The sequence below is a fragment of the Lepus europaeus genome, chromosome 2, assembly GCF_033115175.1.
Source record: "Lepus europaeus isolate LE1 chromosome 2, mLepTim1.pri, whole genome shotgun sequence".
Classification (NCBI taxonomy): Eukaryota; Metazoa; Chordata; class Mammalia; order Lagomorpha; family Leporidae; genus Lepus; species Lepus europaeus.
The window spans coordinates 6,097,548-6,124,615 of NC_084828.1; the positions used below are offsets into that span (position 1 = coordinate 6,097,548).

At 39.9% G+C, this 27,068-nt stretch overlaps 1 protein-coding gene across 2 annotated transcripts in view; it reads left to right on the forward strand.

Annotated features, from left to right (window-relative positions):
• The window catches only part of BRWD1 (bromodomain and WD repeat domain containing 1), a 113,476-nt gene that overhangs the window by 38,000 nt on the left and 48,408 nt on the right, over positions 1-27,068 (forward strand). The window contains exons 9-20 of one of the 2 annotated variants that reach the window (XM_062204926.1): positions 2,157-2,257; positions 3,281-3,351; positions 4,314-4,414; positions 5,520-5,560; positions 7,109-7,207; positions 10,885-11,035; positions 11,639-11,773; positions 13,313-13,441; positions 13,602-13,827; positions 19,652-19,837; positions 22,879-23,062; positions 25,260-25,353. In XM_062204926.1, the coding sequence (XP_062060910.1) occupies positions 2,157-2,257; positions 3,281-3,351; positions 4,314-4,414; positions 5,520-5,560; positions 7,109-7,207; positions 10,885-11,035; positions 11,639-11,773; positions 13,313-13,441; positions 13,602-13,827; positions 19,652-19,837; positions 22,879-23,062; positions 25,260-25,353 (1,518 nt within the window). Of the gene's footprint in view, positions 1-2,156; positions 2,258-3,280; positions 3,352-4,313; positions 4,415-5,519; positions 5,561-7,108; positions 7,208-10,884; positions 11,036-11,638; positions 11,774-13,312; positions 13,442-13,601; positions 13,828-19,651; positions 19,838-22,878; positions 23,063-25,259; positions 25,354-27,068 lie in introns of those variants that run through there. The other variant, XM_062204934.1, reaches the window with a different exon arrangement.

The following is a 27,068-nucleotide window of genomic DNA, read 5'->3' on the forward strand; positions in this document are numbered from 1 at the left end:
ATTTGAGAGGCAGAGTGACAGAGTCCTGTTGGTGGTTCACACCTTAGATGCTTGAATCAACTGGCACTGGACTGGGCTGAAGCCAGGAAATCAATCCAGGTCTCCCGTGTGTTACCTGGGCCACCACCACTGCCTCCCAGCGCCTGCATTAGCAGGCAGCTGGAGTCAGGAGCTGGAGCTGGTTGTTGAACCCAGATGTGTCTACCCTCCACTCTTGGTACTTTAGGTGTAAATATCAACCTTATTCTGAGGTTATAGTATGATTTGCTTGTAATACTGTTAGGAGTTTATCCTGATGTGCATTCTGAAGAATGGACCTTGCTTTATTTTTTTTGCCAGGTTGTTGCACAGTTGTTACAATTCCATTTATGCAGAAATCCATTGTTTCCCTAGGTCTGAGATGTCACCTTTATCTGACTTAAGTCTTACATGACAGTTCATCTTTGGACACCTTTTCTATTGGCCATTCATATCGTTGTACCCATTGTACTTAATAGTTTTTATTGAGATTCTGCAATAGTCCTTTAATATCTGATATGTTTTGATCCTCACATTTTAAATTTTATCTGAGTAATTTTATTTGTTTTGAAAATAGTCTTTTTATTTTTAAAATATTTCTTTATTTGAAATAGTTAGAGGGAGAGACAAAGAGCTTCCATCTGCTGGTTCACTCCCCAGAGGTCTGCATCAGTCAGGGCTTGACCAGGCCGAAGCCAGGAGCCAGGAGCTGCATCCGGGTCTCCCGCTTGGGTGGCAGGAACCCAAGCACTTTGCCATCTGTGCTGCTTTCCCAGACCACCATTAACAGGGAGCTGAATTGGAAGTTGAGCAGCCAGGAAAAAAGTTTTTATTGAGATCACATCTCATATAATATAGAGAGATTACAAGTTTTCACGCTAAAGTAGAAGTGGGGAACTTTTTTTTTTTTTTTTTTTTTAATGGCAAAAGGACATTGGGCTATTTATAGCATCATGTGTGGGCCATACAGAATTACCAACTCAAAAATTAGCCTGCTATAAATTTATTGGATTTCAAGGCATTTTTTATTTTATTTTATTTTTTTGGTGGACAGAGAGAAAGGTCTTCCTTTTCCATTGGTTTACTCCCCAATGGCCGCTGTGGTCGGCGCACCGCGCTGATCAGAAGCCAGGAGCCAGGAGCTTCTCCTGGTCTCCTATGCGGGTGCAGGGCCCAAGGGCTTGGGCCATCCTCCACTGCACTCCCAGGCCACAGCGCAGAGCTGGACAGGAAGAGGAGCTACCAGGACAGAATCCAGTGCCCCCACCGGGAATAGAACCGGGTGTGCCGGCACCGTAGGTGGAGGATTAGCTGTGGCGCCGGCCTTATTTTATTTTTTTAAAAGTTTGTTAATTTATCTGAGAGGCAGGTTACAGAGAGAGGGAGAGACAGAGAGAAAGGTCTTCTATCCTCTGGTTCACTCCCCAGATGTCCACAACAGCCAGAACTGGGCAGATCTGAAGCCAGGAGCCTCTTCCAGGTCTCCCATGAGTGTGCAGGAGCCAGGCACTTGGGCCATCTGCTAGTGCTTTCCCTGGCCATAGCAGAGAACTAGATTGGAAGAGGAGCAACCGGGTTCAGCTAGGACACAAACCGGTGCCCATATGTGATGTCCTCACCTGGATTTCAAGCTTTTCTTCCAGTTACCTTGGCAGGGCCATACCAAATGGTTTCATGGGCCTTATGTGTCCTGCAGACCAGCTGTTTCCCACCCCTGCTGTAAAGTATCATTTACATTGTGGATTTCTCCAATTTTACTTTTGTAGGATGTCAGTAAGTACATGCTTTAGCTTGTGGCTTAAATCTCTTCTGTGGTGCCTTCGTCCCAGTGGGTGCCAGTTCATGTCCTGGCTGTTCCTCTTCCAATCCAGCTCTCTGCTTGTGGCCTAGGAAAAGAGCAGAGGATGGCCTGGGTGCCTAGGCCCCTGCATCCTCATGGGAGACTTGGAAGAGCTCTTGGCTTGTGTCGGCCCAGCCCTAGTTGTTGCGGCCATTTGGCAGTGAACTAGCGAATGGAAGACCTTTAACTCTCTCTCCATATATCACTGTCTGTAACTCTGCCTCTAAGACAAATAAAATCTTCTAAAAAATTAAAAATATTTTTTAGACGCTGAGTAGTATGTATTGTTGCCTTTCAGTTTAGTCCAATGGCCAAAGGCTCTCAAAGATACATGGTTTCTACTGGTGCTGATGGGACAGTTTGCTTTTGGCAGTGGGATTTGGAATCCCTGAAATTCAGGTGAGTGACTTTAATTATGTAACAAGTTTTCTTTCATGTATTTTTTATTTCTTCTAATGGAATGAAGTCTGTAAAGAGAAATTATGTGTTGTGGTTGCCTTTTTGAACTCATTTACAGCAGATGTGTCATTAACTATTTACTCTTTACACTTCATTAGTTAGATATGTAAAAGGAGCATAGCTTTTTTAGTACAGTTTTCTGAAAAAGCAAGATTATGTGACACTTTAAGTGTTGGAAGTGTGCAGTTTACTTTGTAATAAAAAATTCAAATAGGACATTCATAATCTAAGTATAACTTAGATTATACACTTGTGCTGTCTGATAAAGTAGTAGGTGCTAGCTACAAATGACCATTGATGACTTCAGATGTGACTAGTGTACTTGAGGAACTGAATTGTTAAATTAGGAAACTTTACTCAGTTATTTAGAAATTTAGTATGTTTGGAATAGTTTGAGTCTAAATTACAGATCAAGTATTTTTGATAAAAACTCAGTGTTTAAATTGAGGTAAATTTTTAGTGACAAGTGTGCACTAGATTTCAAACATTAAATCTGAAAGTAAGAATCCAGAGTATCTCCTTAAAATTTTATCAGTATGTGATACATGATATATTTTGCATATATTGAGTTAAATAATGGAAACTGTATATACTTTTTAAAAATGTAGCTATTGGGAAATTTAAAGTTACATACGTAGCTCATATTCTCTGTTGGACATTATACCTTTGTGCTTCCACGTACTTCTGTGCACCCTTGATGATAGGTTTGCCTAGACTTTCTGGATGTTTGGCACCTCACTTAAAAAAAAAGGGGATTAGGAGGCTGTTTCTTTCTGTATAGTGGGATTGTCATGAAGATTGGAATTGGGCAGCGTCTTTGAAAGTCCATCTAGATTTAACAACGTATGCGGAAATGCTTGGTACATAATAGATTGATATTTAAATATGCTAGCATAAAACAACTATTTTAAATACGTTAATTTGTGAAACTAATGTATTTTTAATCAAAATCTTCTTTTAAAGTCCACGTCCCCTGAAGTTCACTGAAAAGCCTAGGCCAGGCGTCCAAATGCTTTGTTCTTCTTTTAGTGTTGGTAAGGTAACTTATTCAGTCTTTTTTTTTTTTTTAATCTTAGTTTTATTTCAGCATTTATTAAATGACCTATGTTATTCATAAGACCTTTAATCAGGTGGTAAATGACTTCTGTGTTTAGGTTTAATGTATGATATTTATTTAATAAACTTTTTTTTCCCCCATTCTGCTTTTCTCTGATTTCTATAATCATTAGTAATAAGAGTGAGTTGGCAAAAATGAGGCTTAGGATGTTCATATGAGCTGTTTCTGTGGCATGGGCCAGAGTTGCATTTCTGAGATAAGTTGTTCATATGATAGACCAAAATTATGATTTTCTTTTATTATCCTAAATAGATTCCCTTTTGTTCAAGTATTAATAGAGCAGTGACACAAGAGCAGTACTTACTATTGACACTTTTTTTATTTTTAAAGATTTCTGTATTTATTTGAAAGGCAGAGTTACAGAGAGGCAGAGGCAGAGAAAGAGAGAGAGAAGTCTGCTATCTGCTGGTTCACTCCCCAGATGGCTGCAGTGGCTGGAGCTGGGTCAGTCCAAAGCCAGGGGCTCCTTTGGATCTCCCACGCGGGTGCAGGGGCCCAAGCACTTGGGCCATCTTCTGTTTCTTTCCCAGGCCATAGCAGAGAGCTGAATCGGAAGTGGAGCAGCCAAGACTCAAACTGGCACCCATATGGGATGGCAGCACTGCAGGTGGTGGCCTCATCCACTCTGCCATAGCGCTGGCCCCTGTTGTCACACTTTTGAAAGCAGAGAGAGATTATGAATATTTACAGGTTGAATTAACTTTGTTTATGAAAGTTGTGAATCTAGTCTTATAAACTCTATATAGAGAATTAGAAAATGTATCTTGAGATAAATAGTTTTGGAATAGGAAATCCTACTTTGTATTTTAAAGTAGAAATTTGACTTGTGCACATATTTGATATGAACTGGATGTTTAAACCTTAACATTTATATTTCAGGTGGTATGTTTTTAGCCACAGGTAGTACTGATCATGTAATCAGAATGTACTTTTTGGGTTTTGAAGCACCCGAAAAAATCGCAGAACTTGAAAGCCACACTGTAAGCATTCATGTTTTAAAATTCTATAGATTTAATTGTTAATTATATTTCTAAGTTTGCTAAGGGGAATTGTTATTTGCAGTTTTTTTCTGTTGAGCATATGAATTTTATTTTAAAGGTTTTTAATGTGTTTATTTGATTTTAAAAATATTAAATCATAGTTGCATTTCTGAGATAAGTTGTGATGTCTTTAGAAATTTTTCTGAATTACATTCAACAGTTAATATTGTAATTTAGAGACTTCTGTATATTAGTAAAAATGAAAACATCCAGGTACAATATGGTTTTTGTTTATTTTATTCTAATAAATTTATGAATAGGAGGAGGTGGGATTTTTAAATGGGAGGAATTTCATTGGCAGCTGGTGAGAGTGCTGATGTTCTGCAATAGTTATTTTAGCCTTAAGTTCAAAATCTTAATTAATTGAGATGGGTTAGTTTCAAATGGATCTTCTACTCCTAACCAAGCTCATGAAATCAAAATGCTATTTTGAGGGTACAGTAAATTAGATAATTGTCAGCATTGTGGAATATGCAGGTCATAGGTCAGGTCAACTTTTCTCCTATATGAAGGTTTTTTTTAAAGTAAAGTAGGATTTATTTAGATTGGCAACCTCCTGCCAGAGCGGCAAAGAGGGGGGTTCCAAGAGAGGAAGACCCCCTCCTACATGAAGTTTTAAGGAAGCCAACCTCTCTACTGCGGTTATTTGATAAACTGATTTAAATCACTTTAAAAGACAAAAAATTGTTGTATAATCAAAGTGAATACACTTTGTTTTCAACTGCTTTAAAGTTTTTATATTTTGATCAGTTGTGACACTTCATTTTCATGTAAATCATTTTAAAGAGTTGTAAATACAACTGTATTTTTAGAGGGAGAAAAAAAGCAAGACTTTTTTTTTCCTCCTTGATGTGCCTGTCTGAAACAGAGCTTAGTAATCTTGTTAGATTTATTGTACTTTAAGGTATAATACATGTTCAGTGATAGGACTAAACAAGTGCAAATCCCTTGCTTGTTAAACTAAAGATACATCTAGCACTAAAACTTCTTTTTGAACTATTTATAGACTTTATAGGTGATCATTTTTGTATTTTTTTCCCTTTAGGACAAAGTAGATAGTATCCAATTTTGTAACAGTGGTGATCGGTAAGTGTATGTATGTGTATTGTGTATTTTTTAGGCAAATTATTATATGGTAATAACTAGTATAGCTAATAAATCACTATTTCCCCCTTTATATTATTTATATTTTATTTTAAACTGATAAATACTAGTAATTTTTATGGGTACAATCGGATGTTTTATGGAATGATTATAGCTATTAACATGTCTTATCAGCTCACATACTTACTGTTTTTCTTCTTGATAAGAGCATTTAAGATCTCAGCAGTTTAGAAGAATACATTATTAACACTATTTAGTATCATTTTCTATATTGTGAGTATTTAATAGTAAATATTTTCATTGAATAAAGTGTGGGGTAGCATGGGAGTCACATGAAACGTAAGTTCTTAGAGTTGTAATTTTTGTTGGCTTTTATGACTAGATACATGATTTTTATGGACATATGGCTGATGAAATTTCTTCTTTTTGAGTCAAGAAAAATCTTTCTGGGCCTTTAGACTAGCAGTTAAGATATCTGTGATTCACATCAGAGTACCTAGGTTCAATTCCTGGCTCTGCTCCTGACTCCAGCTTCCTGCTAATACAGACCCTGGGAGGCAGTGATGATGGCCTGGGTTACTGAGTTCCTGCTGCTTCTGTAGGGATCTTCTCCGCATTCTTGCCTCTGGCCCTGCCTTAGCTGTTGCTGACATTTAGGGAGTGTCTGTCTGTTCTCTGCCCCTGAAAAGATCTTATCAACCATTGGGAAGAATCATTACTTCAGTTATATTCTTCTTTGTGGCTGGCTACCAGTGACACAAGGAGGGGTACCTTTCCTAAATTCAAATTAAAAAAAAAATTATTTACATTTGAAAGGCAGACACACACACACACAGAGTCATGCGTGTGTGTACAGAGTGTGCTTCTATATGTTGATGAACTCCCGCAATGTGCACAACAGCTGAGGCTGGGCTAGGCCAGTGCCAAGAACTGCATCCAGGTCTCCCACGTTGTTTGCAGGGACCTAGGCACTTAGGCCGTCACTGTCTGTCTCCCAGGCACATTAGTGGAAAGCTGGATTGAAAGTGTGGAGTAGCTAGGATTTGAATTGACACTGTGGTATGGTATCCCAAGCAGCCGTTTAACCTGCTGTGCTACTCCAGTTTTTAACTTCTTAATTTGTTAATAGGTTGGTTTATTTTTGTAGTGACCAGAATGAATTAATTTGAACTTTGAATTCAGATACTTAAAATGGAGCTATTCTCTTAAAATTTTCCTGTATGTGTTTAATTTTTACTATTTTTCCCTCTCTCCAAGTAATTCTTTCACATTTTCTTCTCAAAACTCAATCTTATTTGAAAAGCTGTTGATTGAGTTTGAAATTTGTTTTGTTTCCTAGGACTAAACCACTCATAACAAAGCTGGTTTTTTCCCATCCATATATGCCCTAAATGCTTGTTTCTTTAATTTACACCTATAGATTCCCCTTTCACCATGACAGCTACATTAAATTTTTTTTTGCTTGTGATTTTAATTGTAGCCCTTGGTGGCAAGTATATGAGTAGAAGATCTTTTTCTGAATATTTTAAGGTTCCTAAGTGGTAGCCGAGATGGAACAGCACGGATTTGGAGATTTGAGCAGTTGGAATGGAAGAGCATTTTATTGGATATGGCTACGAGAATCTCAGGGTAAGTTGTAATTGTTACAAGTAAATACATCGGAGGTACTTGGGATCCGACTTTGTCTTTGTCTTGATTATTTACTTCAGGGAATATTAGCCACTTCCTATTGTGAAGCTTTTGTCTACTTCCTACATACCTGGTAAGCAGATATTAATCTCATACATCCGAAAGAATCTGTCATTACCTTTAATAGGAAGAATAGCATGTGATGTGATCGTGTTATTGTTCTACTTTTTTTTTTCTGAAGATTGATTTATTTGGAAGGCAGAGTTATAGAGAGTGGAGGAGAGATAGACACACAAATACACAGAGAGAGAGAGAGAGAGAGAGAAAACTTCCATCTGCTGGTTTACTCCCTGAATGGCTGCAATGGCTGGGGTTGGGTCAGGCTGAAGCCAGGAGTCTGGAGCTTTTTACAGGTCTCCCACATGGGGGTGCAGGGCCCAAGCACTTGGGCCATCCTCCACTGCTTTCCCAGGAGCCTTTGCAGGGAGCTGGATGGGAAGTGGAGTAGCCGGGACTCTAATTGGCATCATATGGGATGCTGGCATTGAAGGTGGAGGCTTAACCTGCTATGCTGCAATGCCAGCCCCAACTTTATACTTTTTTATACCAATTTTTCTGAGAAATGTCGTTCTACGTTCTGTCCTTTGAAAATCAATAGAAACTAACGTACATTCTCTGTTACAGCTCAAAGAATTATATTGTGTTTTCCAAATAAATTTGAACTCAAAATTTTGTGGAATTATCTATGGTAGAGAATGGAAAAAATATCAAATGGAAAGCTGATAATTCTTCTTTATAAACAGGTTAAAAAATCTTTACCATCATGTAGTAATGTTACATCTGGATATTCAGAACATCTTCCGAAGGGGGATGCTAAGAGTTCTTTTTTAGTTGATACAATGAAGGAAAGTGAAGATAAATTAGAAGTCAGATTCACTGATGAAGAGTTATGTTAGTAAGCCAAATAAGAATATCTCTTAAATAACAATATAATAAGAATAAAGCTTGAAAAAGGGCCTGAATTGTGGAGTAGCAGGTCAAGTTGCCTGCTGTGTGGCTCCCATGCCATGTGGGTACCAGTTCATGTCCTCTTTCTTTTTAAAATTTATCTTATTTATTTGAAAGAGTTACAGAGAGAGGTCCTCTATCTGCTGATCCACTCCCCAAATAGTCACAACGGCTGGAGTTGAGCTGATCTGAAGCCAGGAGCTGCTTCCATGTCTCCTATGTGGGTGTAGGGGCCGGAAGTCATTCTCTGGTGCCTTCCCAGGTGTACCAGCAGGGAGCTGGATCAGAAGCGGAGCATTCAGGACTTGAACCAGCCCCATGTGGGATGCCAGCATTGCAGGCTGGGGCTTTAACCTGCTGTGCCACAGTGCCGGCCCCATGCACCGGTTCTGATCTGGTTCCTTGCTAATGTCCTGGGAAAAACAGCGGAAGATGGTCCGGTTGCTTGGGCCCCTGCCACCCAGGTGGAGACTTGGAAGAAGCTTTTGACTTTGGCCTGGCCCACCCCTAGCAGTTGGGGCTCTTTGGGGGAGCGAACCAGCAGATGGAAGATCTTTCTCTAACTTTCAGATAAATAAGTAAATCTTAAAAAAAGGAGACTTGAATAAAAATTTTCTAATGAGACTGAAAACTTCATAGTTTTTCTGCTGTCATACTGCGTTCATGGAGGGAAATTTCCCTATAATTCTTTTCATGATGCTAATACTTTTTTTTTAAGATTTATTTATTTGTTTCAAAGAGTTATAGGGAGAGGGATGGAGAGAGAGTGCGCTTCCGTTTACTGATTCACTCTCCAAATGATTTGCTGCAACAGCTGAGGTAGACTAGGCTGAAGCCTGGAGCCTGAACCTCTGGCTGGGTTTCCCGTGTGGATGGCAGGGGTCCTGCTGCTGCCGTCCCAGGCTCATTAGCATGGAGCTGCATTGCAAGTAGAGCAGCCGGGACTCTGCTCTTACCGGAGCCAGCGTCACAGTCAGTGGCTTAGCCTGCTGCGTGACAGCTCCAGCCCTGATACTTTGCTTTTCCTATTTAAAGTTTCACTGCTTTCAAGTCTTGAAAAATGTTGTCTTTGTAAGAATTGAACAACATTTAGTTTAGTCTTTAACTTTGATCAGTTTGATGAAATGCAGTTTTTCTGTTAATAAATCCAAAGTTATTAATTAGAAAAATCTTTCAGGAAAAGTTAAGTGTGGATTCTTCCCTTGTATTTCTTTTCACCTGTTTTTTTTTTTTTTTTTTTTTAAAGATTTTATTTTATTTATTTATTTGAAAGGCAGAGTTACAGAGAGGCAGAGGCAGAGAGAGTGAGAGAAAGAGATGTCTTCCTTCCACTGGTTCACTCCCCTGATGGCCGCAACAGCCGGAGCTATGCCAATCCAGAGCTAGGAGCCATGAGCTTCTTCAGGGTCTCCCACTTGGAGACTTAGGCCTCTTCTTTCCCAGGCCATAGCAGAGAGCAGGATAAGAAGTGGAGCAGCTGGGACTCGAACCAGCACCTATATGGGATGCCAGCACTGCAGGTAGTGGCTTTACCCGCTACACCACAGTGCCAGTCCCTCACCTCTATTTTTTACCCTGACATAATCTAGCTATGCTTTGTGTCAGTCTATGGGGCTTATGTAGGTAGCTGTTAATACTCCATATTTTGAGTTTTTAAATTGTCACATACTTTAGATGATTGTAACTTAATACATGTGTTCTATGATTTCATATGTAGTTAGATCTTTTCCTGCCTACTATACTTGACAGTGAAGTTTTGTGTATTCCATTGATAATTCAGAACATTGTAGAAGTGTATTCAGGATCATTTCTGCCAAGGGCCCATTGGAATAGTTTGTAGAAACAAAGAAATTCGCATCATCTCACAGTTCAACAATTTGAGTGTCTGTGGGTCATGTATTTTTCTAAATGTTGAGGATATGAAGATGAATTACCTTTTCTTTGCCTTCCTAAAGTTTGTCTCTTCTATGGAGAGAGAAATATGAAAGTAAGTGTTAGCAAGAAATTGGCATCAGGACAAGGGAATAGTGGAAGAGAGGTTGGAAGAAAAAGCTACTTTCATAAGAAATCATAGCGGAGTCCAGTGCTGTGGTGTAGCGGGTAAAGTCGCTGCCTGCAGTGCCTGCATCTCATACGGGCACCAGTTCGAGTCCTGGCTGCTCCACTTCCCATCCAGCTCTCTGCTATGGCCTGGGAAAGCGGTAGAAGATGGCCTGGGTCCTGGGGCCCCTGCACCCACGCAGGAGACCTAGAGGAAGCTCCTTGCTCCTGGCTTCAGATTGGCGCAGCTCCAGCTATTGTGGCCATCTGGAGAGTGAACCAGTGGATGGAAGACCTCTCTCTCTTGCTCTCTCTCTCTCTGCCTCTCCTTCTCTGTGTAACTTTGACTTTCAAATAAATAAATAAATCTTAAAAAAAAAAAAAAAAAAAGAAGCAATAGTATTCTAAAGCCTGCTTCTGAATTACCCTGGTGGTTTTTTTTTTTTTTTTTTTTTTTTTGCCTTTATCTATGTATCTTTATGGGTCAGATGTGATGAGCCGTTATAAGTATTCATAAAATAAGCATATATGATTATAATTTTTTCAGCTGTTTTTTGTTGATGAGGGATTGTATGCATTGTATGGAATACCATCCAAATGAATGTATACATTCTATATTTTTTTCTTAGGGACTTGTCTTCAGAAGAAGAAAGATTTATGAAACCTAAAGTAACAATGATAGCTTGGAATCAAAATGATAGCATTGTTGTCACTGCTGTGAATGATCATGTCCTCAAAGTATGGAATTCTTATACTGGACAACTGCTTCATAACTTACTGGTAGGTAGTTTTTATACAGTATGGCAGATCAGACTTTTGAAACTATAATGATTTTTTTTTTTAAGATTTATTTATTTATTTGAAAGAGTTATACAGAGAGAGAAGGAGAGGCAGATAAAGAGGTCACCCTTCCGCTGGTTCCCTGTCCAGATGTCTGCAACGTCTGGAGCTGCGCTGATCCGAAGCCAGGAGCCAGGAGCTTCTTCGGGTCTCCCATGTGGGTGCAGGGGCCCAAGGATTTAGGCCATCCTCCACTGCTTTCCCAGGCTATAGCAGAGAGTTGGATTGCAAGTGCAGCAGCCGGGTCTTGAGCCAGTGCCCATGTGGGATGCCGGCACTGCAGGCGGTGGTTTTACCCACTGCGCCACTGCGTCAGCCCCTATAATGTTACTTTTTATACTATAAAGCATACTAAATAAGTTGTTTTTCCATTTAAATTATCAAATGACTGGGAGTTTTTATATGTATAATGTATGACTTGCTCTCATTAATATGTTTGTAAAAACTCTTACACACTAGGACAGTGTGTGTTTTTGTTGTTTTTTAAAGTTTCAACTTGTAAATGGTAAACTCTCTTTAATGTTTTGGCTTTGTTGAATAAAGGGTCATGCCGATGAAGTGTTTGTTTTGGAGACACATCCCTTTGATCCCAGAATTATGTTATCTGCAGGACATGATGGCAGCATATTTATATGGGATCTTACAAAAGGCACCAAGATGAAACATTATTTTAATATGGTAAGTGAATTAGGATGCATCTTTATGTATGCTTCCATTTGTTTAGTTCATTTGCATTATACAGTTTAACCAGAAATTGATCTGCATGCTTTGGCTTTTGGTTTATGTTTCTAGAAATCAGAGTATGTTATGCTTATTAAATATCTGACAGCCATATGTGCAGGGGTCTCCCAAAAGTTGAAAAGTTCATAGTTTGTAAAAGCTATGAATAAATTTCAAAATTTTTATAGTAAAATACACTTCTAATTCCATTGTCTAGACTTTTTGAAATGCCTTAGTATATTTCTTTCCAATATGAGATACACAGATTATTTAGTTCTATTTAGTAAAGCCCTAAATATTCCAATAAGTTTGATTTCTCTGCGTATTATAATCGGCATCATTCATGTGCATTTCCGCAGCAGTGAAGGTATCAACTTTTTTTTTTTTTTTAAAGATTTATCTTTATTTATTTGAAAGAGTTACAGAGAGAGGTAGAGACAGAGAGAGAGAAGTCTTCCATCCACTGGTTCACTCCCCAATTGGCCACAACGGCTGGAGCTGCACTGATCCTGAAGCCAGGAGCTCCATCCGGGTCTCCTATGTGGGTGCAGGGGCCCAAGGACTGTGGGCCGTCTTCCACTGCTTTCCCAGGCCATAGCAGAGAGCTGGATCAGAAGTGGAGCAGCTGGGACTAGAACTGGCACCCATATGGGATGCTGGCACTTCAGGCCAGAGCTTTAGCCCGCTGTGCCACAGTGCTGGCTCCCAGGATATCACTTTCTATGCAGTGACTTATTTGGACATGGATGTCAGTTAGAGCAATTAGTGGGTGAATGATTGTTTTTCCAACACTGAACACACATGTCTTGAAGTCTTGTTATTAGAAAGTTTGATAGGCCCAGACAACTACTAATCATAGCTCTACACACGGTAGTGTTAAACAATTGACTATAAATGGATGATGCCACAGCAATGTAACTTAAAACTAACAAGAGGGAGTAAAACAGTTTACAGTTGTAAACATCTAGGATGCTGTGGAGCATCTGTGGTGGCTTGAAGTTAAGGAGCTGCAGTGGCAGACGTTGATCTTGTGTATCCTTGCGGCTGAAGCATGAGAGTGTGCATGGTCGTCAGGTTATCCTAGTTTGGAGTTAAAGATCCTTCCATCAATTTCAAAAGTGTTGATTTTAGTTCAGAAATACAAATATTATTAATCGTTACTCATTTGCCTTCTAGGTATTTACCTTTTCATTGTATATTAAAACCAAGTCTTATGCATTGCTTGTCACTCACTTGTAAATAGTATGGGAAAACCTTTGCTGTATGATCCTTCATTCATTTGGAGAACTCATGCTCAGAACTTGAAAGTTTTTTTTCTAGGATAGTGGTATCCAAAATGAGTTTCATATTAATGGATGCATAGTTTAAATGCAAAGCTTGTTTTAATTTTTTTTGCAGAATGGATATATTGTAAGATACTATTTATATTAGAAAAGTTTATATATTAGAAGTAGTTGCATAGAATTATTGCTAATATTTCCCCCCTGTGTTTCCCAGATTGAAGGACAAGGACATGGAGCTGTGTTTGACTGTAAATTTTCACAGGATGGACAGCATTTTGCTTGTACAGATTCTCATGGACACCTTCTGATATTTGGTTTTGGATGCAGCAAACCATATGAAAAGGTCATTTTTACTTTCTTATAGCATGTAAAATAAATATACTTTGAAAATAGTTTATGCTGATTTGATTGGTCTCATTTTGATTAACATTTGTTTAATATCTGTTTTTTTTTTAAACATATTTAAACCTGAAAACGTCATCCTGTGAACTTTACTTTTCTAGATTCCTGATCAAATGTTCTTCCACACTGACTATCGACCACTCATTAGAGATTCTAATAATTATGTCTTAGATGAGCAAACTCAGCAGGCTCCTCATCTTATGCCTCCACCATTCTTAGTAGATGTAGATGGAAATCCTCACCCAACTAAGTATCAGAGATTGGTGCCAGGTCGAGAAAATTCTGCGGATGAACATTTGGTTCCACAACTAGGCTATGTGGCAACAAGTAAGCATAAAGTCCTTTTTTTCTTTTTTTAACTTTTTATTTGAAATATTTAAAGATTAATTGAAAGAGTTCCCATACCTATAGATTCACTAGATGTTACTGTTTTGGAATGTTTGCTATTCTCGCTCTGTCTTGTTTTCAGCTGTTTGAGATAAAGAGTTCAGGACCTCATGCTTATTCTCCCCTAAGTTCTCTAAAATGTATTTCTTAAAACAATATTCTCCTCTATAATTGTAGATAATTATTAAAATCAGGACATTTAACACTCAAATAATGGTATTATCAAATCTATATTTTATAATAAAACCTTATCAGTATTCTAATAATGTCTTAGCTTTGTTCTCTGGTTTCCATTTGGGACTAATCATGGTATTTAGGTTTCATATTTCCATAGTCTTTTTAAAGACTAAGGATCAAGTTCTTACTATTTTACTTTTATGACAGTGATATATTTATATCTATTTTATTTATTTACTTTTTTTATTTTTTGACAGGCAGAGTGGATAGAGAGAGACAGAGAGAAAGGTCTTCCTTTGCCGTTGGTTCACCCTCCAATGGCCGCCGTAGCTGGTGCGCTGCGGCAGGCGCACCGCGCTGATCCGAAGGCAGGAGCCAGATGCTTCTCCTGGTCTCCCATGCCGGTGTAGGACCCAAGCACTTGGGCCATCCTCCACTGCACTCCCGGGCCATAGCAGAGAGCTGGCCTGGAAGAGGGGCAACTGGGACAGAATCCAGTGCCCCGACCGGGAATAGAACCCGCCGCTAGGTGGAGGATTAGCCTGTTGAGCCATGGCGCTGGCCGATATATTTATATTTGAAGAGAATAGGTCAGGAATTTTGTTTGCTTGTAAATATATATATACATATATATATATATATACATGTATATATATATGTATATATATATTTAAAAAGTAGAAAATCTGAATTAGACCTTTTAGATTTTATTTATTTCAGAGGTAGAGTTACAGACAGAGAGAGAGGTCTTCCATCCACTGGTTCACTCTCCAAGTGGCCTCAGTGGCCGGGGCTGGGCTGATCAGGAGCCAGGAGCTTCTCCTGATGGCTCACACGGGTGCAGGGGCGCAAGGACTTGGGCCATCTTCTACTGTTTTCCCAGGCCATTAGCAGGGAGCTGGATCAGAAGTGGAACAGCTGGGACTCAAACTGGTGCCCATGTGGGATGCCGGCACTGCAGGTGGAAGCTTATCCTACTAGGCCACAATGTTGGCCCTGTAGGCCAGGAATTTTATAGAATGTCTCAATTTGGGTTTATCTACTTGATCTTGATTAGGTCTGCTTATGCATTTTATCTTTTTTATTTGAAAGGCAAGAGAGAAAGTGACAGCAAGAATGAGTTCCTCAGTTTGCTGGTTCACTCTCCAAATGCCTGCAGGACAGGATTGAGCAGTCTGAAGCCAGGGCCCGGAACTCAGAGCTGGTCTCCCGCGTGACGTGCAGAGACCAGCGACCTAAGCCATCACTGCTGCCTCTCAGGGTGTGAGTTAGCAGGAAACTGGAGTTGGAAGTGGAGCCAGAGCATGACCCAGGCACTGGCACTGTGATAGCGGATGTGGGCTTCCTAACTGCGGGGACAGATGGCTTCCCCTGCATGTGTTTGGAAGGCATATTTTGATGGATATTAATATAGGCAGTCCTATCTGTTGATTATATATATATATATATTTTTTTTGAAATGATTTATTTATTTGAAAGGCAGAGATAGAAGGAGGGAGAGAAGGAGAGATATTTTCTAGCCACTGATTCATTCCCCAAATGGCCGCAATGGCTGGGACTGGGCCAGGCCCAAGCCAGGGACAACTTCCAGGTCTCCACATGGGTACAGGGGTTCATGCACTTGTGCCATCCTCCGCTGCTTCTTCCAGGCAAGCTGGATGGGAAGTGGAGCAGCCATGACTTGAACCAGTGCCCATATGGGATGCTGGCACTGCAATGCCATGTTGCTGGCCCTGGTCCTACCTTTTTTGATTAGTGTTGGCATGCATATACTATTTTTAGAGGATTCATTGATTTATTTGAAAGGCTGTGTCACGCAGACACACAGAGACACATACAAAGACACACACACACACACACACTCACACAGAGCGACAGAGAGATCTTCATCCGCTGGTTCACCCTCAAATGGCCACTGAAGCCAGGAGCCAGGTCTCATGTGGGATGTCAGCATTGCAAGTGGCAGTTTACCCTGCCTCTGCTATGTATTGTTAATATGTTGCTGATGTGTGATTTCCAGAGCTGTGGATGTGTGTGTAACCCTTTAGAGAGTCTGCCAGATCACAGCTGCCTTCATAACAGCACTGGGATTTTAATACTTAGATTGATAACATAGAAGCCCAGATGATAAAAATTCTTGTATTTTAGAACAGTCACTGTTGTGGTAACTAACTCCTAGTGATTACTGTATTCTTTACTGCCTTATACTTGATTATGACTCTTTTTTTTTTTTTTTTTTTTTATTTTTGACAGGCAGAGTGGACAGTGAGAGAGAGAGACAGAGAGAAAGGTCTTCCTTTTGCCGTTGGTTCACCCTCCAATGGCCGCCGCGGTAGCGCGCTGCGGCCGGCGCACCGCGCTGTTCCGATGGCAGGAGCCAGGTGCTTCTCCTGGTCTCCCCTGGGGTGCAGAGCCCAAACACTTGGGCCATCCTCCACTGCACTCCCTGGCCACAGCAGAGAGCTGGCCTGGAAGAGGGGCAACCGGGACAGGATCGGTGCCCCGACCGGGACTAGAACCCGGTGTGCCAGCGCCGCAAGGCGGAGGATTAGCCTGTTGAGCCACGGCGCCGGCCTGATTATGACTCATTTTAATATACTGGTTTAAAATAAGTATAATGAATTGTCTGTTCTGACCGGTGGGGACTTGTACTACTATTACTATGAGAACTTCAGGAGTTGTTAGGCATGTTGCTTTTTTCATGTTTTCTCCCAAGCACGGTGGAGTTTCCAGTGTCGAAAGTCTCTGTTTTATGTGTATATATATATATATATATACATATATATATATATAGTATTTTATATATATATTTTTCCCATGTTGCATTTATTATGATGGAAGTACAGTGCCTGCGTAACTTTTTTAAGATTTATTTATTTTACTTGAAAGTCAGAGTTACACAGAGGAGAGGGAGAGAGGTCTTCCATCCAATGGTTCACTCCCCAATTGGCTGCAATGATTGGAACTGTGCCGATCCGGCGCCAGGAGCTTCTTCTGGGTCTCCCAAGCGGGTGCAGGGGCCCAAGGACTTGGGCCATCTTCCACTGTTATCCCACACCATAGCAGAGAGCTAGATGGGAAGTGGAGCAGTTGGGTCTTGAACCGGCGCCCATATGGGATGCCGGTGCTTCAGGCCAGGGCGTTAACCCGCTGCACCACAGCACCGGCCCCGACATTTAGCTTTCTAAAGTTATTTATTGGTGTCCATAGTAAATGGAGAAAGATATCATTAGTGCAATAAAGAACATTGGAAGTAGGTAGAAGTGATTTTTTTTCTTGCACTTGCATTACTGTATGACGTTTTCCAGTTTCTAGATCTGTTACTATGGTGACAAGTTATACTTTAATGGTCTTTGAAATTCATTTTTTTTTTTTAATTTTTGGCAGGCAGAGTGGACAGTAGAGGAAGACAGAGAGAAAGGTCTTCCTTTTTGCCATTGGTTCACCCTCCAATGGCTGCCGCGGTAGGTGCACTGCAGCCGGCGCACCGCGCTGATCCGATGGCAGGAGCCAGGTGCTTCTCCTGGTCTCCCATGGGGTGCAGGGCCCAAGCACTTGGGCCATCCTCCACTGTACTCCCTGGCCACAGCAGAGAGCTGGCCTGGAAGAGGGGCAACCGGGACAGGATCGGTGCCCCGACCGGGACTAGAACCCGGTGTGCCGGCGCCGCAAGGCGGAGGATTAGCCTGTTAAGCCACGGCGCCGGCATTGAAATTCATTTTTAAAATTTAATTAGTTTTTTACAGATTCAGTATAATTTGTAGATAATCATTTTGAGAATACAATGAGTCCTTTCCTCCCTCCCTCTCTCCCTCCCTCCCCATAATTAGTCTGTTTATATGAGACAGTGGAGGATTTCTTTGGTGTATTATATTTAGTTATATGTTCAAAGGCAATCCATGTCACAAGAAATATTTGCATCAAAATGCTTAGACGTATTTCTAGATCCCACATAAAAGCATGGGTATTGGTTGTGCTAAAAATCTATTTAAGGGCTAGAGTACCTTAGTGGAGAGATACATCTGACTACTTCTCCCAACTGCGTGGCTATCTCAGGACTTTTTGGGTGGAACGAGAGCTTGAGTTGTCTTCTGTTTAAGTTGAGAAGGTCTAATCTGTGTTTCCTTCTTTAAGAGAGTGGAGCAGGGGCAGGGAATGGGTGGAGTGGGCTAAGCCACTACTTTGCACACACACATCCTGCATCAGAGCGCTACTTCGAGTTTGACTGCTTTGCTTCTGAACCAGATCCCGGTGATGCACTTGGGAACTAGCAGGTGATAGCTCAAGTACTTGAGTTCCTGCCTCTCATGTGGGAGACCTGGATGGAGTTGCTGGCTCCTGGTGCTGGCCTACCCTGGCTTCTGCTGTTGTGGCCAGTTACGGAGTGAATCAACAGATGGCAGATTTTGCTCTGCCTTTCAAAAAAATAAGTAAATCAATAGATGGCTAAATCAGTCAACTTTTTAAAAAAAATACTTTGGACAGCAAAACAGTTGGAAATGAATTAAAATTGCTTTTTTCACTCTGGCCTCAGAATTAGCCTTTAAGGCATTCAGATCTGGCTGAAGAGCCCGTGAGAATATTTTAGGCATGGAAAGTGAAGACACTCTGGCAAAAAAAAAAAAAAAAAAAAAAAAAGCAAGCCTAAATGAAAGATCTGCGAGTGAGATCTCAGTGGAAAGAACGGGGCCATCAAAGAAGGAGGTACCTTTCTCTGAAGGGAGGAGAGAACTTTCACTTTGACTATGACCTCATTTAAGTAAGATCGGAGTCAGCGAACTCAAAAGGCTTCCATAGCCTTGGCAACTCATGACAAGAGCCTAGGGTGATTACTGATGCCATAAACAAGAGTGTCAGTTTGCTAAGTCAACAGCAGGAGTCACTGTGCACTTACTCCTCCTGTGGGATCTCTGTCCTTAATATGTTATACAATGGGAATTAATGGTATAACTAGTACTCAAACAGTATTTTACACTTTGTGTTTCTGTGTGGGTGCAAACTGTTAAAATCTTTACTTAGTATATACTAAATTGATCTTCTGTATATAAAGAGAATTGAAAATGAATCTTCATGCAAATGGAATGGGAGAGGGAGTGGGAGAAGGAGATGGGAGGGTTGTGGGTGGGAAGGAAGTTATGTGGGGGAAGCCATTGTAATCCATAAACTCTACTTTGGAAATTTATATTTATTAAATAAAAGTTAAAAAAAGTATAAACACGATAAAAAAATAAAATTGCTTTTTTCTCTATCAGAAATCACCTATAATTACCTGGCTGCAGTCAGAGGCTCTGGTCTGTAAGGTTTTAATGAAAATGTGTCTGGTATAAATGAAGGACATTAGTGTGAAAAGCACAATGAAGCTTTACAGAGATGAGTTTCCATGCTTTCGTTGCAGGGGTTTGGAGGCTGTGTTGAGGTTTCTGTGGTACTAACTAGACTAAAGGAAGGGTTTTGTTTACTTTCAGTCTTCTCAAAATTTGTTGTGAATGTATAGGGTACCTTTTCTAATTCTTTATTTTTTGACTACTGATACTTTTTGTGTCTTTTAACCTTATATGTAATATGTGTTCATTAACTGAATTTGTAGGTGATGGAGAGGTAATTGAACAAATTATAAGCCTCCAAACCAGTGATAATGGTGAGCGAAGCCCAGAGTCCAATATTCTCGATGGAATGATAAGGCAGTTGCAGCAGCAGCAAGATGAGAGAATGGGAGCAGACCAGGATACTAATCCAAGTGGACTTCCGAGTGGGGGAGAAACACCTCGAAGAGGTGAGCCATAGATGGGAAACATTTTTAATTTAATATGGCTGCATTGACATTAGAGTAAATGAAGTAATTTTCAGGTGCATGCATTTTGGAAAACTTTTAAGTAACCATTGTATTTTTACAGCCTATGTAGTATTCTTAAGGTAGCTTTTTTAGGTATAAATGTGTAACAGATGGTCATTTTATTAAAACATTTTTTTAAAGATTTATTTATTTGAAAGAGTTACAGAGAGGTAGAGAAAGACAAAGAGAGAGAGAGAGAGAAGTCTTCCACCCTCTGGTTCACTCTCCAGAAGGGTGCAATGGCCGGAGTTGTGCCGATTCGAAGCCAGGAGCTTCTTCCGAGTCTCCCATGTGGGTGCAGGGACCCAAGGACTTGGGGGCCATCTTCTACTGCTTTCCCAGGCTACAGCAGAGAGCTGGATTGGAAGAGGAGCAGCCGGGACTAGAACCAGTGCCCATATGGGATGCCAGCACTGCAGGCCAGGGCTTTAACCCGCTGCGCCACATCGCTGGTCCCTAAAAAATTTTGTAAAAAAATAAATCTGTTATTTGAGAGGCAGAGACAGAATTCTCATCCATTTGTTTACTCCCTAAGAGTGTTTAATTTTTAAGTAGGGTCACAAAGGCAACTGAAAGATTTTTTGCTCCAAAAATAATCTTCAGAAAATTGTGTTAGGGTTCCTGAGCTGTGGCATAGCAGGTTAAACCATTGCCGGCAGTGCCAGCATCCCATATTGGCAGGGGTTCAAATCCTGGCTGCTTCACTTCCCATCCAGCTCCCTGCGAATGTGGGCTCCTCTCCCCACGTGGGAGATCCAGCAGTAGCTCCTGGATTCAGCCTGGCCCAGCCTCAGTTACTGTGGCCATTTGGAGAGTGAACCAGCGAATGGAAGAATCTCCCTGCCTCCCTCCCTCTCTCTCTCCAACTCTGCCTTTGAAATAAATAAAAATAAAAATTAATCTTAAAAAAATTGCATTAAACGGGCAAATAATAAAATGATAGTTCTAGTTTTTCCTTGCTTGAATATATATAGTTTTTGAAAAACTGAACTGCATAGAGTACTGAATTTTCTTCTGAATCAGCCTTTGAGAGTGAATTGAAGACTTGTAACACATTAACACTGTAATGATTCATCCTGTCTTCTAAGAATCACGATCATTCTCTTACGGAACCAAAATACAGTGATCATGCATAATTTGCAAACTTTGTTGATACAGTCACTATCTAGTTATAGTCAGTAGTCATATTTCCATAATTGTCCTAGAATTGTCCTCCTCCACGTTTTTTTTCTTAATTTAGGTTTCAATCAAGTCATATTTGTTACATTTAATTATTGCATTTTCTTTAAAATATTTATTTATTTGAGAGGCAGAGAGAGGCAGAGACAGACAGACACAGGGAGAGAGTTTTTATCCTTTGGCCCACTCCCCAGATGCCCACAACAGCTAAGGTTGGGCCAGGCCAAAACCAGGAGCTGGGAACTCAGTTTGATTTCCCATGTGGGTGGCAGGGACTCAAGTACTTGAAGTATCATCCACTGCCTCCCAAGTTGCTTGTTAGCTGGAAGATAGAATTGGAAATGGAACTCAGACTTGAACCCAGGCATTCCACTATGAGATAGTTGTCCCGGGTGGCATCTTAACTAAGGTGTCAAACACCTGTCATTAGTATATTTTTTAATCTAGAAAAGTTCCTTTTTGGTACCTTTGAAGGATTCCAGCCTATTTTGCAAGTTTTTCCTCAATTTAGTTTTGCCTGATCATTTCCTCGTGATTAGATTTAGGTTAAGCCTTGCAGGTAGAACTACTGAATGATTGATACTGTGTCCTCAATTCATTCATAGCAGGAGGCACAAAATACACTTTTGTTTTGTACCTTGTTTTTTCCTTCAATGATGTGTTCTAGGGATCAGTCACTCCATATCACAGAGTTCTTCATCCCTTTTTATAGTTTTGTAGTACTCTCCTTTGTGGAGTAATTTCTCTTTACGATCTGTGGGCATTTAAGTTATTTGTTAGACTTTGCTGTTGTAATAATGTTGTGATTAATAGCCTGTGTATGTTTTATTCAAATTTTTAGAGAAGTTGAACAGTTAAAATTAGGATTTGTATCTAATTCTCATTTCAACAGTTGTTTTTCAACATCATTTATTTCAATACACATGTTAGAAGTATTACCAGGAATATTTAATGCCTTTTTAATGAAAGTTGTGTAGTGTGTTCTGTAATAGATTGGTTCACATGTAGTTGGCAAATAGAATGTAATGCATAGAGGAATGCAGAAGTTGTGTTCATTCATGTGGATTTTTCTCTGGACAAGGAGACCTGGCGTTGCTGGAGCAGGATTGGATAGTCTCCCACAGAAAGGATTCAGCATTCAGTTTCTCTGTTGCTTTAGTAGCAGGAACCTTTTCACTTGTAGTTTAAGAAAATACACACTTTGCTGTTTCCTCAGTAGAGGTTATTGTGTAGTTTTCTGTGTTCCCAGCTCACTGGATGTTGTTCTGCTTCCTGTGCCCTCCTTAATGGCAGCCCCTCCAGCTCAGAGCTTCACCATCCTTTCTTGCATTGTTTCCTCACCCGCTTACCCAGCTCCAGTTCAAGTGCTGCCAGCATTTCCCTTCAACATTCTATTCCTGTGACTTCTTCAGATCTGCTTTTACAGCTGTCTGCCTGATTGCGCAGATTATCTCTTGAGTCACTGTGTTGTATAAGGCTCTTTGATTTGAGGAATCTGTTCAAAGACAACTTTCCCAAATGGCGTGGGTTTTTTTTTGTATGAAGGAGTCAAGATTTTTAGGAATGTTAAAAAGTACACTAGTAAATGCTTGTACATTTTAGAATTTCAGAAAGTCTAAGTAAAAAATTGAAATTGAGGTTTAATTGTTAATGTGATTAAGATTTTTCTTTGAAAAGTTCTGTTGAGTGGGTCCTTTTATTTTTCATATATATCTTGGAAGGCAGAATATATGCTTGTTTCATGCCAAATGCATATTAATATGAAATTGTTTTGGAATCACTCCTTGATGATTTTTCTGTAGGTTTTAGAAGACTAAGTTTAGACATCCAGTCTCCTCCCAACATCGGTCTGCGTCGCAGTGGCCAGGTTGAAGGTGTTCGTCAGATGCATCAGAATGCTCCGCGGAGTCAGATTGCTACGGAACGTGACCTGCAGGCTTGGAAACGAAGAGTGGTTGTACCAGAGGTACCACTAGGCATATTTAGGTTTGTTTGAGGTTACCTATTTATACTGTTTCTGTCTTTAAAGATATATTCATGCGGTTATTTACACATTATCCCATTAGTTGTGTAAATAATCACATAAAATATGTTTTAAAGGTTGATTTATTTACTTGTAAGGTAGAGTGACAGATCCATCTTTCATCCAGTGGTTCACTCCCCAAGTGCCCAGAACAGCTGGGGCTGGGCCAGGGTGAGGCCAAGAACCAGGAACTCCATCTGGGCCTCCCACATAATCTGGGACCCAAGCACTTAGGCCATCATCTGCTGCTTCCCAGATCCATATTCAGGGAACTGGATATGAGATGCAGACAACCTGAGTAGCAGCTTAATCTGCTGTGCCATAACACCTGTCCCTAATGTACTGATGTTTGAGTTCTCATTGAAGTAGAGGCAGGAGATACTTTTTAGTGGTATATAAAATGTTTCTGTATTCTATCTCATTTGTGTCTCATAATGACTAATAACCTTGAAGATAGTTTTGGTTGAAAGTGTTTATTTCATATGTTTAGACAGGAGAGTTTCAGCTGTTGGTGGAGCAATGTTGGGTACTGCTTACAAATTATACAGCTAATATGAGAAGGTTTTATAAGTAGACATTAAAGTAGTGAAAGAAAAACCTAGAAATGTGATGAAAGCATCATTATTGCAGTTTAGTATAATTAAGCCTTAAATTTGTGTCTGAGTTTCACTGTTTTCAGAATTAAAAGTGTCTTTTGGGATAACTTTTCATTATCAAAACCAGGGGAAGCAAAAGGATTTGAAGAATAGTTCCTTAAACACACAATCATTAATTATTTTGCCTAGAAGGAATAGATTTTTTCAGTAAATCGTGACGGAGGTCCCTGTGTTTTTCATCTCTATCTTCTGTCTTAGCTTCCAACCTTAAGTTCACAGATCTAAAACAGCTGCTGAGGCTCTAGCCATCACATGTCCTATGTGAGATAGGTTGAGATTCAGGCCAGCCGAAGGAAGACAGACAACGAGGGCATTTCTAGTCAGTGGGGCTTCCTGAAAGGAGCCAGCTGGCACTTATGCTGATGACTCGTTGATTCAGACATTGTCATTGGACCATTCTAAGCTAGTAAGGTGACTAAGTAATAGTGTGAACTTGAGCCTGCAGACAATCTAGGAAAAATTGGGATACTGTTTCTCAGGAAAGGAGAATAGATTTTGTGAATCAAGTAGCTATGTGCCAAAGTATAATTTTTACACAGAGTAAAGTTCTTTAATTTCTACACTCAAAAATAAAGTTAACATGGGATTTTATGAAGGAGATGCTAAATGAAGTAGTAGGAACCAGTACCTTTGGTTACATCTGTGTAACTGTTTATTAAGGTGTCATTTGATAAAGGATGAAGAGAATTTTAAGAATTTTTTTTCCTGACTATTCCAGTGTTTTGTGTTTATTGTGAAAAATTTAGGTAAAAGTATGAAGATAAGTGATCCTACTGTGTAGGGCTATGAATGCATAATGTTGCTTCCTGTATAAGTAAATTCTGTTTGGGCAAGAATTCAGGCAAATGGTTTGTATTGATCCAGTAGTAGTGGAAATTCTGTTCATTCTGAAAGAATGAATGGATTGCATGTATACTGTACGATCTTTTGTAATACCACTTTCCTTAGCTGCTCATTTCATTTTGGTCATCTCATTGGGAATGGGATTGCATACAGTTGAAGATTCTACTCATGAGGGAGTGGAGTGCTCCTTTGCTTTTAATTGTTTGGTAATGAATTGTATACAGTGTTTCACTGCCACAATAAAGGGAAACATGATATATCAGGAACTTCATTTGGTTACAGATGAAAAACCTCATTATATATTTCCTCAAGCACAATAAAAATGATGAAGCTGACAACTTGTAAAGCGTTGAGTCTGATTTAGAAAACCTCTGTGGATTGAGTGATGTTCCAGTGTAATCTGAGTGAGCTGCACCTGTGCCTTCAGTCAAAAGTGTTTTCCTTAGGAAGGATTCATTTATTTATTTGAAAGGCAGAGAGGGGGAACAATAGGGTTGGGGAGAGAGAGCTAATGATAGACTGATGGATGTGTCTTCTGGCTCACTTCCCAAGTGTATCGGTAGAGGATTTGTAGAATTGTTTGATCAGCTTTTGCTCCATGTATCCTTCAGTTATTCAAATAAGTTCGCTAACGAATGTCATTGGGTATTTAAATTTGTAGGAAGTTGGAAGATTTTCGAATAGAGAAAGGTGAGGAGGAAAGAAATCTTTACATTATAGGAAGAAAAAGGAAGAGTCTCCAACTCTCACAAAAGGTAACCTAAATTCTGCCTTCTTAGGAATAAGAAAATTAGAAATTAAATTGAAATAAAGTTTTATTTTTGATTTATAAAGGTATTTTTGCTGACGCAAAATATTTCTTGCAAAGGTTTTTTTCTGGTATGGGATGTGCATCTCTTAACCCACCACCTAGCCCATTAAAATAATTAAGAAATTAATTTTTCCAGTATTTTTGCAGTGTTGGAGAAGTTTTGAAAGATTTTTGAAACTTGGATTATATTGCTATTATATATGCATAAGTCTGTAACTTGTATATGTAACTTGATGTAACTTATGTAATTATTTTAGAAGTTACTCTGCAGATGGCAATATAATGAAATGTGAACAGCTTTAATGTTTCTACTTTTTTGTTTTTCAAGATTCATTTTGTTTATTTGAAAGAGTTACAGAGAGAGGTTGAGACAGAGAGAGATCTTCCATCTGCTGATTCACTCCTTCAATGGCCGCAGTGCCCAGGGGTGAGCCAATCAGAAGCCAGGAGCTTCTTCCAGGTCTCCCATGTGGGTTGCAGGGGCCCAAGGACTTGGGCCATCTTCCACTGCGTTTCCAGGCTCATCAGCAGGGAGCTGGATGGGAAATGGAGTAGCTGAGACTGGAACTGGCACTCATATGGAGTGCAGGAGCTGAAGGCCGGGGCTTTAACTTGCTGCGCCACAGCACCAGCCCCTACTTTTAAGTTTTAACTTGAAAGTTTTACTCAGTTTTACAACCTGTATTGAGCAGAAAGACTTTAACTGTTTAACACAGACCGTATACCTTGTATATATGGCTTTCAAAGTTTGTTTGTACCAAAATGATCTTATCCCTTTAACTCCATTTTCCATAGACTGAAGTTTATACATATATCACACATAAATACATACCTATGTATCTGTGGGATTAAAATTTCATGGAGGAAAAAAAGAAAGAAAAGTCTGAATAGTTTGTAGTCCTGTTGATATGAAGGAAAGGTTGGGAGACACTGATGCAAATAGAATCTTAGAGAATGTACTCTTTTGTGCCTGGCTTTGGTGAATTAACTTTGTGAGGTCAAAATGTGTTAATGAGTAGTTGTATTTCATTTGTTTTTATTACAAATATATGCTGGATTTTTTTTAGGATTCATTTATTTATTTGTAAGATAAAATTAGAAGGAGAGACAGAGATCTTTCATCTGCTGATTCACCCCCCAAATGGCTAAAATGGCCAAGACTGTGCCAGGCTGATGCCAGGAGCTTCTTCCGAGCTTCCCACATGAACGCAGGGGCCCAAGTACTTGGGCCATCTTTCACTGCTTTCCAAGGTGCATTAGCAAGAAACTGGATCAGAAGTGGAGCAGTGGGGCTTTGAACTTTTACCCATATGGGATGCTGGCACTGCAGGCCACAGCTTAATCTGCTGCGCCACAGCAATGGCCCCTTAATTGTTGTTTAATCAGTCTGTTCTTGAAGGATACTTCAGTTGTTTTCATATTTTAGCAATTAGAAATAATTCATTAACATTTTTGAACACATTTTTATTTCTTTTGACTATATACCTTGGAATGAGATTGAGTTTTTTTTGTTTGTTTGTTTGTTTGTTTTTACAGGCATAGTGGACAGTGAGAGAGACAGAGAGAAAGGTCTTCCTTTGCCGTTGGTTCACCCCCAATGGCCGCTGCAGCCAGCGCACCGTGCTGATCCGAAGCCAGGAGCCAGGTGCTTCCTCCTGG